Here is an 18,289-nt window from a genome sequence, read left to right as displayed (position 1 = left end):
TAGATCTTTTCCATCAAGGAGAATCTCTCGACTCATCAGATTTTCTTTTTGAGCACTTCAAAGGAGACTTCGAAGGCAACCTCCTCACTGGCAATTCACGCTTACGCTCCCTCAGAGCCTCTTCGATCATCGCCTGATAAGAGTTACAGTCAGAGGTTCGGTGACCAGTACCAAGACACTACAGACATATGCGTTGGGGGTCGGTGATCGACATCTTCGATCCACAGTCTTGGCACTTCTTGAAGCCCTTCTTAGGTGTTGAGGGAGCCGACGGGGAAGACATTCTCGTTGATCGAAAATAGCTGACGAAGTTCAGTGAAGATCCGAAGCGCGCCGTAATTTTTGAAGGCGTTAACTCAGAAAAAAGGAAATGAAGCCAACGGGCGCTGCATGCACTACTTATACTGATGATGATGATGTCAACAGTCGAACGGCGGCCATCGAGTGACATCGACTCGACAAGACAGCACACAGCACCTACTGTGGAAAAAAAAATTCAAAGCAGCTGAAGCTGGAAGGATGATTATCATAAAATGAGGAATACATGGGAGGACACAATCCATTCGAAGGAGGTGGGTTGTGAGAAGGTACAGAGGCAAATAGATGTTTTAATACTGCTTGTCCCACCTGTGAATCTGCTTTAGAGTCTGTGTCTAGGCAGCAATGCTGAGTAAAAGTATGAATGGTACTCAAGTAGCAGCATTGCAAATTGCTTTTAAACGAACATTTTCAATAAATGCCAAGTAGCTCCTGTGTCTCGTGTAGAGTGAGCTCTTGGTGTAAAAGGTCAAGTCTTTTTTGACAGTGAGTAGCATTTGACTATCCGTCTGGAGGTTGTGTTTTTAGAAATATGACCTGCTTCGCTGCCAGCTGCTATAGAAACAAAGAGTTGGTCTTAGAAACAAAGAGTTGGTCTATTTTCCTTGGCGGTTTAGTTTTGGTTATGCAGTACAAGACCGCCCCTACTTGCATCTAGGGTATGGAGGCTTTTTTCTGCTGAATTTGAAGAATTTTGGAAAAAGTAGGAAGTTCAATAGATTGGTTAACATGGAACTTAGAAATGAATTTTGGCAAAAACCTAGGATGTGTTCCTAGAACCACCTTGTGTTTGTGGGTGATAATGAAAAAGTCTTGTACTGAGCATGCTTGAAGATAACTGACTCGTCTTATTGAAGTGATAGCCACTAGAAAGGCCGTCTTGTAAGTTAAATGCTTCAGACTGGCCTTATGTAGAGGTTCAAATGGAGGACCCATGAGTTTTGTGAGAACAACATTGAGGTCCCAACCCAGTGGTGGATTTGAAATGGGAGGGTAGTCTTTTCACTCCCTCCATGGATGCTTTGATAACTGGTACTTTCCACCATGATATCTTATTTTGGGAAATTGTGTAAGCAGACAGAGCCGCCAAATGTACCTTGAAGACTAACCCCGAGTCTAGTAGGTAAAGCATATTGTGAAGTATGTGCGATGGAGAACAGTCAACTGGATTTATGTTGCATGACCTACACCAAATGACAAACCTTTAAAAGCAGTGTCTAGTGTTAGGCTTCCGTGCTTCTTTAAGGATATCCATTGTGGAAGATTTAATAAATAAAACATTCTAAGACTTCAGGAGCCAAACTGCCAAGTTCAGAGTTTGAGAGTAAGGATGGAATATCGTCCCCTTCTGTTGGGAGAGAATGCTGAATGGGCACGAACGCTTGATTCGTTTGCACATTGCTAGTTTGAGCAGATGTGGAAACCATGGTCGTCGTGTCCACATTGGAGCGATTAGGAATAACGTGACTTGTTCCCGTTGCATTTTGTGCACCATTTTGTTCAGGAGTGGTGTTGGTGGAAAGGCATACCCAAATTTCCCTGACCAACTCACCCACAGGGCATTCCCCTTGGATCCTGGTTGGGGGAAACCTAGATGCCATTGTACGTTTTGATTTTTTATGAACAAGTGAAGATATCACTTAGTATATCCTTGTTTATTTGCCACACATGTTCTGCAGGTAGTAAGAGAATTCTGCTCAGTGTGTGTGCAGGTGAATTGTGTTCCCCTCGAACGTGTTGTGATACTAGTACATGTTTTGTTTGAGCAAACACTTCAAAATCTTTTGGGATAACCTGGACAGACTTGGACAATGTGTCCCGCCCTATCTGTTTATCTAAACATTGAACTGGTATTGTCTGTGAGGACTAGCACTGTTTGACCTACTAGATGTTGAAAAGCCTGCTGGGCTCTGAGAACTGCTAGCAATTCTAGTAGGTTTATGTGTTTTTTTGCTGTTGTCTGTGGCCACCTGAGAGTGGCTTGAGAAAAGGTTTCCCGTTTTTACATGTTGTCTTTTGTCCAGCACCGAGCTTGTACTAAGGTTAGTGAACCAACCACTAGATAGTCCCCCTGACCACTTGCCTGAGACCATTGTTTTCTAGCCACTCTTGCATTGGGCACATGCGCAGCAGCGCATGGGGAACCAGATAAATGCAGGAAGCCATCATCCCAAGCAGGCACACTGCATTGCACAGGGTTATCTGAAGACTGGCTATGTAGTGAGATACTTGAAATAGCATGTTTTGTACTCTCTCGTTTGAGGGGAAGACTAATTAGTCTTCAGTCTTTATAACTGCTCCCAGGAATTGTTTTAGTTAACTGGGGACCAGACTTGATTTTTTCTCGTTGTTTGGAACCCCAATTCGAACAACAGATTGCTTGTCCATTGGGTGTTGCGTTTGCACATTTGTGGCATTTCCCCTGTTATGAGCCAGTCGTCCAGATAAGGGTACACTGGCATTGATTCTCTGTGTAGGTGCGCTGCTACCACTGCTAATACTTTTGTGAACACCCTTGGTGCTGATGATAAGCCCAAGGGGAGGACTTTGAGTTGGTAGTGATTGTTTGCAATTTTGAAGAGCAGGTATTTCTGTGTGCTGGTAACATTGAAATATGAAAGTATACAAATTTCATATCCAGTGTTGCCATGAAATCCCCCTGTTGTAGCAGAGAGATGACCTCCTGCAGCGTTGTCATTCAAAACCTTTGAGGTTTGACATATGTGTTTGCTGGGTGCAAGTCTAGTACAGGGTGCATAGTTAAGTCTTTCTTTGGCACAAGGAAGTACGTTTAATAGATACCCTTGTTTGGCTGGACTGCTGGGACTAGTTTGATAGCAGCCTGGCTTGACATTACGATGAGGTACCGCAAGAAGCCGTGAGGTTTCCCGGTATACATAAACAAGAGCGCCCACCCGGAAACAACACATATATAACAAAGTCTTCCTGTCCAAACGGATCGAGATATTGGGGATTTGAATATGAGGGTGGAGACTTCTGTTAACAAGACAAACAGATGTTGCAAATAACTCCATATACAGCGCACCACGAAGTGCTGTGTTTTATAGCCCTGATGAAAGTTGTATAACCTGAATACACCACTGAAACTGGTAGGCTTTTTTTCGACCTGGAAAAACAAGAGAAGAACCAGCAATCTGGTGACAGGTCGCATATCAATGCTCTTGCAAATCAAGACAGAGGACGGAGACATACTCTACACTATGAAAGGAGTCACAAAAAATCCTAAGACTCATTTACAGCGTGTGGGAGAATACACTGAGACACCTCTGTTCGCTTTTTATTATGAATACAGAAGAAAACAACTTTGGCAATATTCTGAGGCAAATCTTTTTAAAGTTCTGCTTTCCATAGAAAATTAATAAAACTGAAAATATTTCACTTGCGAAGCAGAGACATTTAGTTGAGTGAATGGAACATATGTTTTTTAGTCTTTAGCGTAGGGCAAGACAGGCAGAATCCATACAATTTGGAAATATGAAAATAACTAAAAATTGACAGACCTGATATTCGAATGTGTGATGATGATAAATAGGGCAATATTTAGGTGTGAGACCCTTACTAGTTCAACACGTGTGTTTTTGTACTAGTTTGATAGCGCCATTATGCAGTAGGGACTTTATTTACTCTGGAAGAATTTGTTTCTCCTGTGGCAACATCTTCTGCGGCTTTGGGTGATGTTTTTTTAATATTTATAGAAACTTGATGCAGTATCCCCCTGCCACAGTCATTAATATCCATTTATCGGATGTGATTCCCTCACATGAGCGGGTGAATTGGCAAATGCGGCCTCTGACTGAAGTTGCATTGAGGGTACCTGTATCAGTCGTCATTGTTTAGAGGCAGGGGAGCCTCTGGCAGTGGAGGCTCTACCTATACTTCTAGTTCTTCTATACCCTCTTTGAAAGGTGGGCTGGTAACCAGTGGAGTGACCCGAAGTGTTGCATCAGGAAGAGGATTGGCCTTGGTTATATCCCATGGATTGTGGGTAACCTTGCCAACGAACAGGAGCGTCGGGCATTGAATACCCCCTGTTGAACAAACGGCTTGTTTGTTATCTGGCACAAAGATTTGCACTCTTCAGTGCATCATTGACTGCCTTGCCGAATAGCATGATAGGCTGTGCTGGCATATTTAAAAAGGGAGGCCTGGGTTTCCAGTTTGAAATCTGACTGTCATAGCCAAGCGTGGTGTTTATTTAGGATGCCTTCTGCTATAATGCATCCAGCATTATCTGCTGCATCTAAATTATTGTTTAGGATGCAGCTGGAAAACTGCTTGCCTTCTGAGATGGTTTTGCTGAGCTGAGATTTTAAGGGCACAGGTACTGTATTGATTTGTTGTTGCTTAGTATCCCAGAGTCCAACAACCAGCTATCCCTCCCCTCAGAGGTACTCTTCCTTTTCTCACCTTCATCCAGCGGCTCACTGTCTCCAGAGCCCTGGTACTCTCAAAGCTGGGCTACTGCAACAGCCTCTTTCTCAACCTCCCTACCTCTGCTCTGCGCCCTCTGCAACTCATCCAAAACAGAAGCGCAAGACTTAGCCTTGGCCTCTAGCCCAGGGACCGCATCTCTGTGGCGCTGAAATCCCTCCATTGTCTCCCCGTGGCTGCAAGGATCAAGTTCAAGACCCTCTGCATTGTCCACAAGGTTTTCTGGGGCCTGGGACCTATCGATCTGCAATGTTGCCTACCTAAATACTGTCTTTATCGAGCCCTCTGCTCATCTACCTCCAACCTTCTGCGAGTGAGCAGGTTCTCCAAGCAGAGATTCTGAGTGAGTTCTTTATCCTCTGCAGGGTCCTCACTCTGGAATAGCCTCCCTGCCGCACTCAGTCTTGAGCCTGATCTCCTTAAGTTCTGGAAACTCCTTGAGACATTCCTCTTCTCCTCTTCCTTCTCTCTCCCTCTACCCTGCTAACCTTATCTCCGCTCTATCCCTCTCTCCTTCCTTTTCCGCGCAGCCTGCTGACTGGCCGCCTGGTGTACCTCAGAGTCTTACAGGTCCCTGGCACCCTCGCCAGTCCTCTCGCACTTGCCTCCGGGCCTTGCACTTGCCTCATCGTTACTGCACATGGTCAATGACCCATGAGAGTGGCATCTCTCAGCACTTATCCCAGCTTCTGACTGACTGGGCGCACTTGGTCCCCTCCACCACACTCCCTGCACTCGTCTCCCCTTCACCACTCCTGCACCTGTCTGCGCACTTAGACGATCTTCAAGGCATAGTGCATTCAGATTGTGCATCTGTTTTTCCCTCGTCTCCCCTCCTGGCATGGTGGCGCCTAAATGCACTTGGAAAAACTGCAGAATCGTCGTCAGACCAATTTGCTGTTATCTACACTATTAAATTGTATTATATACACTTGTTCCTTGCACCCATTCTGCCCATGCAGACCTGCAGCATTCAGAAATTCAAGGGATCTGAATAACTGTTTTTTTCCCCTTGTCCCCTCCCTCCTTAGTGCTTTGAAACACTTGCTTTGTGTATAGGCGCTTTACAAATAAACAATACCATACCATACATGGCAGTTATATATGGCAAGCAGGGTGGTGTTATTGGCGATTTGGGGTTGGTACGCAGCAGAGCATGCTACTTTCCTGCCTAGTGTATAGATAATGTTACTCTCCTTGTCTGGAGGTGCTTCCACAGAAGCTAACAGTGTGCCTGCTCTCTTTCTTGTGGTAGTTGCCACCAAGGAGTCAGGTTTTAGTTGACCTCCGATATAAAGGGAGTCAGTTGGAGCCGGCTGAAATGGATTTTCAATGCATGGGTTAATCGCTCTTGTTAGTGTGGGGGTGACTAGAGATGGCTTACTGTGTCTCTGTACTGACTGGAGAAGTGGAATAAACTTGTTATCCAATTTTTCATCCCTTAGGATGTCGTCCACAAAGTCTGTGTCTCCTGCGTTTCTATTTTAAAGTGCTGTGCAGCTTTAATGAGAAGCTTGTTGTGCAGAAGTTGGGTGTCAATGGCGGAGTCAGCAATAGGCTGATCTTGGTCTTCTGAAGACGGCATTATGTAAATGTCTGGATCGTTGTTTTCAAACTGATCCTGATTAAATTGTTGGTCCTCCTGTGAGACTTGGTCACTTTGATGGGACGGGTCAACGATGTACAGGTCATCTGAGGTGTCCTGACAGAGTTGCAAAGGGTTGGTGTGTGGAAGTACTGGGCTTTGAGCTGTCCAGTTGTACGTTTGCTGGTGGTTCCCCACTTGCTTCCCCACAACCTGAGGTGCAGGAACTTCTGGATGCCTGTCCATAAAGTCGACAAAGCAAGAAATCCTTTTAATAACTTTTTCAAATTTTTCAGTGGTCCACACAGGAAAGGGTTTGGCCCTGAAAGAGAGGGTTCTGGTTGAGGGGTCTGCCCTTTTCACTGTAGTGCCTCTGACAGAGTGTCTTAAGAGGGTGTGTAGTTTATCTTGTGATTTGGGGGATGTTGGTGATTGAGGCATCGAAATACATGACGTTTTCAATGTTTGCCTTTCAGCAGTTTTTTTGGGACATGTTTTTTTAATGAAGAGTGCGTCGAAGATTTCTCTTTCGACGTGAATTCTTCAGCATGCGAAAGAAGGGCCTTTTTGGGTACAGTGTCGGAAACAGGGATACTTTGCGCCTGTTATGGAGGTTTGTTGTGTGGTGATCGTGAACGTGAGGGCCCAGGGGACAGTGGGCATTTTGACTTCTCCTTTTCCTTCGACACTGCGTGGCCGTGATTGGCTGACGGTGTGGTCGGCGTTCGGCTCAGGGTTGTGTGTTTAGTGTGTTTATGTGAGTGTGTGCTTTTCCCGCCAGGTGCCGTCTCCACAACAGGGCCGCCGGCATGCTTTTCAGAGTCAGAGGCCAGCACTTGGGGGTCTATAGAGCCCTGATCATCTTCGGGGTCACTTTGTGCACCCCAGCTATCTTTGTAGGATTCACCTGAAATGTTTATGGAAGACTCGGCGTGCATGGCATGTGCAGTCCAACGCTTAGTGCAGCAATTTTTCAGAGTTTTGGGTTTGAAACGTTTGCAAGATTTGCAATGCTTTTCAGAGTGATCCTGTGGAAGACAGTGGTTGCACACACGGTGCATGTCTTTCCAGGGATACTTTCGACCGCAAGCAGGGCAAAATTTAAAGGCAGTGTTTTCAATAATGGAATGGAAAGGCAGCATGACGATAAACGGGAAGTAATATGAGGTAATATGAGTCGTCGGACCATCCCATCGAAAGAACGTTACCTGGTAAGAAAGTAACTTGTTCTTCAAGGGGATTGGGTCCTCCGACGTATTCCATATCTATGACAGACTCCCAAAGCAGTACCAAGCAAGGAAGTGGGAAAAGAATTTAGAACACAAATTTAGCATGCCTAATCAAATTGCGGAATATAGGACTGCATTGCCAAAGGCCAGATCCTGCCCTCTGATGGAATTGAGGAAGTAGTGACGTACAAAAGTATGTACTGAAGCCCAGGTGGCTGCAACACAGATGTGACGAATAGGAACACCCCTCTGCAGGGCAGTAGACGCAGCCACTCCCCTGGTAGAATGGGCCCGCAAGCCAGCCGGAGGTTCCTTACCCGCCAAGCGGTAACACTCGGAGATAGCTAAAATAATCCAACGAGACAAAGTCTGTTTCGTCACAGCTTGTCCCAAACGCTTTCCAGTGTAACCAATGAAAAGTTGATCGTCCACTCTGACCCGGGACATGCGCGAAATATAAAAGCTCAACGCTCTCCTAGGATCAAGCCTATGGAGCCTCTCCTCTTCCTTACCAGGATGTGGAGGAGGATAGAACGCCGGAAGAACCACCTTCTGGCTCAAATGAAATTCCGAAACTGTTACGCTCACCTGGCTCCCACAGGGGCGTTGGTCGGACCCAGCTGCTGCGGCCTCCACCCATGTGATGCGTAGTGCAGCGCTGATTGACTGGATCTGCCCTCCTAATCTTGTCTGCTTGACCCGTAGAAATATTCTCCTTATATTCTTGAAGGATGAGCCCTCCATCCTGCGAAGTACGCAGGGGTACGTTGATGACCAGTTACTTCACTGGCCTGAAGGTATTGGAAGAGTTGTAGACGAATCCTGACTCCAAAAGGTCCTGGGGAAGAGCTGTAAGTATATAGTTCGTAAGAGTTCAAAATGTCTGGAATTCACTCCTGTCCAATTCCTCTTTTTATCTTGCAGCTTTGACCCAATACGAAGATTGACAGCTGAAAGCGCTCCAGTAAAAGTCTGTTACCCAACACTGTCCGGTAAAAAATGCCAAGAGTTAAACTTGCTGCTTTCTCCTTTTCTTACAGGTGCGGCATAAGAAGATGTGGCGTGGAACGGTGAGTATGGCGCGGCGCGGCGCTGCTGCTGGCGATGCGACGCGTTTAAAAAAAGTCTTTCCTCTGGTTTTAAGATGCGATGAATCCGGGATCAGGTAAGAAATCAGGTAATACTCTTGTTCTAACCGTTGCTTCTTTCCTACTTTCTAGGTGCTCCAGGTTCGAGGCGGGCGTGGCAGAAGGCTGGATGCTGCTGCTGGCGCGGTGAACATTACGCTGCTGGATGCAGAATAACGCGAAGCGTGTGCTGCTCTTCGGGCGTGGTTTAAATAGCCCCCAAAGTAGTCCCAGGTAGGTATTCCTCCCCAACCACACCCGAGTAACAAAATAGTCCCTAAGGTAAAGTAGTCCCTTTCAGGCCACACATGGGCTTGGATCTTCTTGCAGCATGGTCTGCAACAGGTAAGTGTGCACCTATGAGCCTGGCGCCTATGGCGCCAGGACTGATGTCCCATATGAGCCTGGCGCCATAGGCGCCAGGACTGAACCCAGACAGCCCCTAGCAGGGGTTGCTGGGTTTTCTCTAGGCAACATGATGCCTGCTCCCGGGGCTGATGGACGTGATCTGAATGCCCGGGGGTATGCATCATGACAGAAACCACCTTCGGAAGAAAAGAAGGACGAACTCTAAGGACAACTCTGTCCTTATGAAACACAGTGAAGGGTGGCTTAACTGAAAGTGCCTGTAACTCACTCACTCTGCGAGCGGAAGTAACCGCAACCAAAAACACAGTCTTAAGAGTCAACAGCCTCAAAGGGCAAGAATGTAAAGGCTCAAACGGAGCACCCATAAGAAACTTGAACAAGGTTCAAATCCCAACCGGGCACCAGAAAAGGTGACGGGGGGAACACATTAGTGAGCCCTTTCAAAAACTGAGAAATCAAAGGAATCTTAAAATAGGTACACTCTTTAGACGAGCGCTTAAATATGGACAGCGCCACCAGGTAACCTTTAATGGTCCCCACTTGCAAGCCCCTGTGGACCAAAGAAAGCAAAAAAGACAGGACCATGGGAATGTCACATTCAAAAGGATCCACATTCTTAACTCTGCACTAGTCAAACAACTTTCTCCAACGGCAACGGTACAGAGACTTTGTTGCCGGCCACCTGGCCGAGAGCAACACCTCCATCACGTCTTCAGGGAGGTCCCAATCCTTATACCTCAACCTTTCAGAAGCCAAGCGTGAAGGTTGAGGGATCTGACCTCTGGATGGAGAACCTGACCCCCCCTCCCGTGAGAGCAGATCGGCTCGGTAGGGAAGACGACGTGGAGGGCAGATGGACAAGTCGAGAAGGTCCGGGTACCACGTCCTCCGGGCCCAGGCCGGAGCAATGAGGATCATCCAGGAACCAAACCTCCGTAACCTCCGCAGTACTTGCGGGATGATGGGGACTGGAGGAAACGCGTACAGCAGTAGGAATGACCACTCCACCACGAACGCGTCTCCTAAGGCTCCTTTTGGTGGAAATTCCCGCGAGCAAAACCTTTCGCACTTCCGGTTGACACTGGAGGCAAAGAAATCTACTTGAGGGGTCCCCCAAAGGGCGAAGATCTCCAGGAGAATCTCCTGAGCCAGCTCCCACTCGTGAGAGATCGTGCTCTGCCTGCTCAGAGCGTCCGCCGTCTCGTTGTCGTCTCCGGCCAGATGAACAACCGAGATCGAAACTTCCTGCTGGATGGCCCAGAACTCGAGCTGCATCGCCTCCCTGCACAGAGGAAGTGACCCTGCCCCCCGCTTTTTGTTGAGGTAGTGCATGGCCACCGTGTTGTCCGTTAGAATCAGGACACTCTTTCCTCGCACAGTCGGCAGAAAAGCCTTCAGGGCAAGCCTGACGGCCCTCAGCTCCAACAGATTGATATGGAGTCTGGACTCCGACGGAGACCAACGACCGCTGACTGTCAACTCGTTGGCATGAGCTCCCCATCCCGTGAGGGATGCGTCCGTCACGATCGTCACCTCCGGCCAGGGCAGCCAAAATGGAGCCCCCTTCATCAGATTGCCTTCGACGGCCCACCACAGAAGGTCCTGGGCGACCGAGGGCGGCACCTGAACAGGGTCCGACAGCCTGCCGGAGGACTGAGACCATTGGAGCTTGAGTGCCCACTGCAAAGATCTCATGCGCAGACGAGCCTCTGGCACCAAAAGAATGCAAGATGCCATGAGGCCGAGCAGTCTCAAGAACTCGGACGCTGAGAGATTCTGGGCAAGTTGAAACTTGTGCACCATCTGCTGAATGTGAAAAGTCCTCACATGGGAGGAAAACACTGCCCCGGGGACGTATCGAGCGCTGCTCCGATGTACTGGAGCCGCTGCGTTGGTGTCAAATGGGACTTCTTTAAATTGAGGGAGAAGACCAGCTTGTGAAGGGAGTGGCAGGTGAGGGACAGATGATCCAGGACTTGCTCGGGAGAGCTCCCCCTGATCAACCAATCGTCCAGGTAGGGGTAGACGTGAATCCCCCCCTTTCCTGAGATGCGCTGCCACCACCACCATGAGCTTGGTGAAAACCCTCGGGGCGGAGGTCAATCCGAACGGCAGGACCCGAAACAAAGTGCGAGTCGCCAACCGCGAACCTCAGGTACTTCTTGTGCTTGGGATGGGTCGGCACATGGAAGTAAGCATCCTTGAGGTCGAGAGACACCAACCAGTCCTGAAGTTGAAGGGCCTGGAGGACTTGAGAGAGAGTAACCATCTTGAACTTGTCCTTCCTGAGGAGTTTGTTCAAAACGCGCAAGTCCATGATGGGTCTCAATCCCCCGTCTTTCTTCTAAATCAAAAAATAAGGGGAATACCATCCCTTGTTCCTCTCCGCTACAGGCACCAGTTCTACGGCACCTTTCTCCAGCAGGGCTTGAATTTGCTGCGCAAGGAGCGGATCCGGACTCTTCAAAGAGAGGTTCCCAGGTGGATTGTCGTGAGGCCTCTGCCGAAAAGGAAGACAGTAGCCGTGGGTTATGATCTCCAGAACCCACACATCTGAAGTAATGGCTTGCCACTCTACAAGATGCTGCGCCAGCCTTCCCCAAACCGGCAAACCATGGGACCTGGCCTCATGACTGAGTGTTAGCGGCTGCGGCGTTGCCTGAGGGCAAAGAGGCAACTGCCCGAGCGGCCTTGGCACCTCGAGTACCCTTGTTGTCACCTCTGGCACTCTTACGGTGGCCTCTTTGACTGCTAGCTCCTCTCGTTTTACTGAAGGACGAGTAATATCGAAAGGAACCACCCATCCATTGCTGTCCCCTAGGGTGAAAAGGCAGCGGTTGGCGAACTGCAACGCCCAACGACTTCGCTGCAGCTTTAGAGGTCTGCAACCTCTCAAGGCTCTTGTCAGCCTTGCTGCCAAAAAGATGCTCACTGTCAAAGGGCATGTTGAGGAGCCAGGACTGCACATCAGGAGCGAACCCAGACTTCCGCAACCATGCAAACCTGCGTATTACGGTGCTCGCTGCCATGGACCGGCTGACACAATCTGCCATATCCAAACCCGACTGAACGGCCTCACACATGGCATCCTTGCCATCCTGAACCATAGCAAGGAAACCATCCCGTTTGTCCCCTTCAGGAATACGTACAGCCGCTAATGCAACACAGTTCCACAGAGTGTGAGTGAAACGAGACAAGGCACATATGGAGTTGGCCGCCTGAAGTGCCATACCCCCTGAAGAAAACACTTTCTTCGCCCAGCCGTCAAAACGTTTGTCGTCCCTATCCAGAGGGATGGTAGGATACGACGCCTGCTTTGCCGGGGCCGTAGCCGCCTGCACCACCAAACTCTCCGGAGTGGGGTGCCTGGACAAGTAGCAGGGGTCGCTACTGGCTGGACGGTATTTTCGCGACAAAGACTTGCCCACTGCCGGGAGACTCTCCGGAGCAGTCCAAGCCGCCGCCACCCTTCTCCGCAGAGCCATATGAAACAGCAAAACCGGGTCAGTGGGGGGACCAAGATCAAGAATGTCCGTGAGATCATCCTGAACGAACTCCCCTGGGGGAGCTGACCAACCCAAGTACTCGGTGACTCGAGACATAAGGTGCCGATATGAAGAATCGGCATGAGTGCCAGGCTCCGGCCTACAAAACTCCACCTCCGGAGAGGTGTCCAGTCCACTGGCATCATGCAGTGACTGCCTCAGGTCATCAAACTGGCTATGGCCCAAGATAAGCTCATCAGGTACCGGAACCGGAACCAAGCCGTCATCAGAGCCTTCATCACCCTCTGGAATGTACTCCAGGCGGGGAGAGGAAGACATCTGGGGACGGAAGCAGTGCCTGACCTTAGCCAGAGCTAAGCCAGAGCTCCGAGCGTGTCTCTCGACGACCTAGGCGCCGACAGCGTCGACGACCCCCTCGGAGGCGGAGCCTCAAGAGAAATCGTGGATGACCTCGGCGCCACAGGCGTCGATGTCTTCTTTGAAGACGGCACAGGATCACACGGTCTCGAGCGCGTCGAGGACCGAGACCTGGAACGGGCATGGCGAGAACGGCTACCCTTATCTGAGCGGGACCTCACCCGAGAGCCGTGCCGACCACCCGAGCCCGAAGGCGTACGAGCGGTGTCTCTCGACTGGTGCCGTCCAACCCCACTCGGAGGCGCGGACGGACCGGTGTCCTGAGATTCAAGAATCGCTAGCATCTGCTTCCCGAAGGAAGCCCATTCCTCCGGTGTCGCTTGCATGGAGGGATAAGCGACCTGCCGACGGGCGGAGTCCTCGGAAGAGGACGGGAAAGGCGACCGATGCCGGCACTCCCGGGAATGCCTCGAAGAGGCGGAGGAGTGGCGAGACCGACTCCTGGAAGGAGACCCACTGGACTTCCGACGACGACGTGGAGAGTCACCCCTCGAGTCATCTGTGGAAAGCCCCGCAGACCTCGACTTCCGGGGCTTAGACACCCGACCTACAGACAGCTTCTTCTTGCGTACCCGCAAGGCCTTTGCCGTGAGCGACTGGCAGTCGACACAGTCATCCGTCTCGTGGGCCTCCCCGAGGCACCAGAGGCAGGCGTCGTGCGAGTCCGTGACCGACATCTTGGACCCACAGTCCCCGCATTTCTTAAAGCCCAGACGCGGGGTTGAAGACGAAGTAGACATCACCACGAACAGGTCTTCACAAAAAAACAAACAAGTTCAACGAACCGAGAAGAAAACAGAAAACTCCAAAGAGTAGAGGCGTATCGAGATTCACAAATTGAACACGTTCGCGGAAAAAACGGAACTGAGGCTATGGGCGTCGTGCGTCCTACTTATCACATCGGGTGACCTGGGCCGTCGGAGGAGGTCCTCGGGGACGGCGCATCAACGTCATCGACGCAGGACGCAGACGCCGAAGATTTTCCGAAGCAGCACAGCTGTGGACATTACCTGTCATAGGTATGGAATACGTCGGAGGACCCAATCCCCTCGAAATAGGCATTCTCTAAGGCAAAGAGTAGATGGCCTCCCCCCACTCGCCCTACTGTGATTGGCCGAAGCCCAGTGAAGGCCTGATTAGGCCGATGTCAATGTTCGTCAAACAAGGATGGATCTCTCTTCAATGAAGGAGCCGTACGTAGAACATCATTGAAGGGTGTTGAAAGCGAGCGGCAAACAATTGATGGAACAGCAAACTAATTCTAGATTTTGTCTAATAATAAATCCACATCTCTAGGAATCTCTGCAACACGCGACCAACTATGATGATGGAAAAAACAATTTGAAGGATCTCTACGCATGAAGGACCATTGGCACAGTAGATGTCACACTAGGGATAGTATTACAAACACGCCCAGTCGACGTCCCTTTTGGAGTTTCGAAAACAAGTAATTTAATACCCTGCGACTACCACTAGATGTCGGCCTATGCATAGCATGTGATCTAAGCAGATCCACAAGCCTCAGAAATATATAGTGTTAAGGAGAATTTTCAGTTTAATGCTAAATTCCTCCCACCTTAGAGACACCCAGCTCTTTTGCTGAACTTTGGGATTTGTACTTTTAATTCTATGTGTTTTCTGTGTTTTCTTTTGACTTTGGAGTCTCCTCCTTTGCATTGTGACACACAGCACCTTCAGTGCAGTGGCATAGGGAAGTCTCTTAGATTTCCCAAAGGTTTAAATACCTTCTCTTGGTGAAACTACAGTTTCCAAGAGCAATGAAGTGAAATTGACTTTACTTATATTTTGTAACTTTCTAGACCCAGCACACACTATCTTACCATAGGGTGCTGGAAGGGTTACTTAGTATCCCCTTTGTCTAGTTTCTCATGTAACATTTTATGTTGCCCTTTCTACAATTAATGGCTGGTGGCAGTGGTTTACTTTTTACTACCATTGTATGTTTTTACCGCGGGCTGCGTTCACAGCTGCAGTAAGGCACCCATGGGTGCCCATTTAGTCAAAATGGCCCAGACTTTTTTTTTCGCGATTTATTGTTGGAAAGGTTTTTCTTGAGATTTACTCTGTGCGACAAACCAGGTTTGGTCCCTTTGTTCAGTTTTGCTTTGGCGGGATTCACGAGTGAATCCCGCCTCTTGCTCCAGTATGTTTGGCAGGTGCAGGAAGTGAGGGAGGTGCCCAAACCTCCCTGTGCTTAATCCCCTTTGTTACAGGAATGCACCCAAAGGTGATTGGCCGGCTGGCTGTCCTTGGAGGACAGCCACCTGCTATGTGATTGACAGCTTGACTGGAATGAATGGGAGAAACCTGCATAAAAGAAAAGGCTTTTTGGCTTGGAAGGCAGAGTCGACCAATGGACGAAGGAATCCGAAGAAGAACTTGAAGAGATACCTGCTGCAACTCCTGAACCGTTGGCTTGCCTGGTGAAGCCCTGCTCCTGTGCTGAAGCTCCAAATTCATTTCGACTAGAGAAGCCCTGCAAGGACTTCTTCTCCCCCTTGGGTTGGTGGGACCAATCGACCCCAAAGTGAACTCGCCTGGACATCATCTCGAAGCTGGCTGTTCTTCCACTGCTCCTGCGGCTTGAACCGAATTGCCAGGGAGAGGGACACCAGATTGAGTGCATCGCGTTTAAGTCAGAGACCCGAGCGCCAGGAAGATCCTCCGGACTTCCCTGAAGCAGGACTGACCAAGCCTCAGCCACCTCAACAGAGTGCTGGACCTAAGATGCAAGGAAAGTCTGAAGTGGTATCCGAGAATTGCAGTGTTGCTATTTGCTATAGATGCGAGGAGCTGAAACCGCTAATTGCAGCTGAATTGAATATTGCCCATTGCTGCTGCCGACCTTCCCATTGTGTTGCAGGTGTCCCCTGATGTCCTCCCTCTCCACATGACTGAGGCCCAGGAACAACAGGATCTGCAGAGCCACACAGGAACAGAAGCCAGCTGGAACCATTCTAACCAAAAGGTACTGTAAACCTAAGAGGACTTACCTCTTGTTGTGCAGCCTTACTTGTTCTCCGTTGAGACTTGCCTTGGTTGCCATTGCAGAGTTGCTTGCAGCTTTGCCCCTCAAGTCTCCCAGCTTGTGGCCCTTCAAGTGAAGCTTATTTCTACAAACTTTTCTAAAAACATTGTGCAAGACGTTTTACTCACCTGCAAAGAAGATCTTCAGCTCCCCTAGACTGTGTTGAACTAACATTGACTGTCCTGGCTCCCTGAGAGACTCTTCTTACCTCTGACTTTGTGCTTTTGCCTTTCCCCCAGAAAAGGGTTAATTTACTTTGCATTGGAAGGTTTAAAAAGTACTTACCATTTTATGAATTATTTGTTAACCTTTGTTTTATTCCTTTATCTAACCCTTTGCCCCAAACTCAGTATTGCTCTGAATGTACCAGTGATAAATCAATATCCACAGTGGCCTAGCTATTTAAGTCACCTGAGGGTGTAGGAAGTGTCTGTGTGCCATCCCCAATGGGTATCATCTGATATAGAGAAACAGAGTGTGTTTTGAAGTGTATTATAGTTGTTACATGTTTTGCTCCCTTCTGAAGAAGGCTTATATAACTGACTGTCAAATAAATTAATAATTGATATATCAAGAAACCTGGAGTGTAAGTGTTTATTTGAATAACTGTCACTGTGAAACTCTGTTACAACCCCACTGCTCACATTGACCCCTCTTGAGAGGAGCCTGGCTGCTCAGCCACACTACCCACCTGTGTAGTGCAGACTCATAGCAAAGGTTGTGTTCCTATTGCCAGGAGAAGGTTGCCATTGTTTTCAAAAGGATACTGCACACAATCTTGCTTAGCCTATATATTCTGAGAAAAGATATGACAGACTCCTAATAATGCAACCAAATCTATCCTTACTTTGTAACCCTATCAGACATTAAAATGGTATTCTGAATACCAGGGAGATATGGTTTCCCAATATGAAACTCATTCCTATACTCCCAGAGAAGCACAAGGTTGAGGAAAGGCTAACTAAACGGCAACCTGAAGTCCTACCCTTATCCTAAACAGGCTTACGCCACCATCAAACATTTCTGTGAGGAAGCCTCATTCTTTACACTTGGTTTAGTTTCCCATTGAAGTAGCTGAGTGAAGCAGATTTAAAGCAGTTTTCCGGCCCATGGTACGAACAAGTTAGGAAGAAGGGGGAGCTGGTATGACTTTACCATATTTGAGAAAGCAATGGTGCAGATCATAGTAAATTGCCAAAGCATGCGTTTACGTGGAAATATGAGTGGAGTATGTTTTCATTATAACTTTTTTTATTTCAAGTACTACATACAGGCATGCAAATCACACTATTACAGAGCATTTTGAAAATATAGTCTTAGAATATCTTCAGTTGTAGCAGATGTCAAAAATACTACATTCTGGATGCCTGACTCACCTCCATTAAGTCAGAGTGTAAGCGGACAAGACGTTGCACTCTGACCTTTTTTCCAGTTCTAGCGTTATAAATGTACTCGCTTTTCTTCAGCATGCCCTGATAAACTCTAATGTATGTCAGTTGCCCAAAACGACCAGCCTAAAAATGTAGAGAGGAGATTTTAAATACAGAAAAGAGAAAGCAGTCACAATCAGTTTGAAGACAATAGTTTAGTATTTGTAGTCCCATTAACTTCGAGTGTGAATTGTACAAATATCGTATTAGATCACTGATAATCTTTTGGCCATTGCCACCGTTACAAATCCTAATGTCTCCTTAATGAATAATTACACTGGTTAAGCTCTAGAACAAATGCATTAAATAGACTATCTGTAACGTGCTAAGACTAAAAAGATAATAAAAACAAAAACCTTCAAGCTATTGGCTACAGAAACATTTAGTACTGTAAAACCAAGAGTGAGTTGACTTTATTTTTTTCAACACACATAATAGCAAAAAAAAGTAACAATGGGCATCATATTAATTTAGGAGTAAGCCACACGGAGCGGACCGTTTCAGTTAGCACTTAAATGCAAAAGGTCCCTTCCATAAAATGGGCCTCATTACAAGTATGGCGGTGCAGTAAAAAACGGTGGTAACTGAGTGTTAATTCCGTTACTGCCACATTACCCACACCGCTGTACTACAAATTTAGTGGTGAAGTGGTGGATTTACCTTCAGCAAAAATCTTCAGAATTCTTCCGAAATTCCCATGGAGTCCTATTGAACGAACACCGCCTACCACAACTTGTAATCCGGCTGTAAATAGGGGGGGGGGGCACCACTCAACCGGCCAGAGCACAGGAACAAGCCTCCAGCAGT

At 48.1% G+C, this 18,289-nt stretch overlaps 1 protein-coding gene across 1 annotated transcript in view; it reads right to left on the bottom strand.

Moving 5' to 3' along the window:
- Positions 1 to 18,289, bottom strand: part of GFM1 (G elongation factor mitochondrial 1) — a 572,440-nt gene that overhangs the window by 338,940 nt on the left and 215,211 nt on the right. Inside the window, exon 9 of the mRNA XM_069618451.1 lies at positions 17,429 to 17,566. Within this exon, the coding sequence (XP_069474552.1) occupies positions 17,429 to 17,566 (138 nt within the window). The remainder of the gene's footprint in view (positions 1 to 17,428; positions 17,567 to 18,289) is intronic.

This window comes from Ambystoma mexicanum, chromosome 10 (genome assembly GCF_040938575.1).
Source record: "Ambystoma mexicanum isolate Mex_15411 chromosome 10, UKY_AmexF1_1, whole genome shotgun sequence".
In the NCBI taxonomy this organism is placed as follows: domain Eukaryota; kingdom Metazoa; phylum Chordata; class Amphibia; order Caudata; family Ambystomatidae; genus Ambystoma; species Ambystoma mexicanum.
The sequence above is the reverse complement of the archived record's forward strand: the minus strand, read 5'-3'. Positions and strand labels throughout refer to the sequence as shown.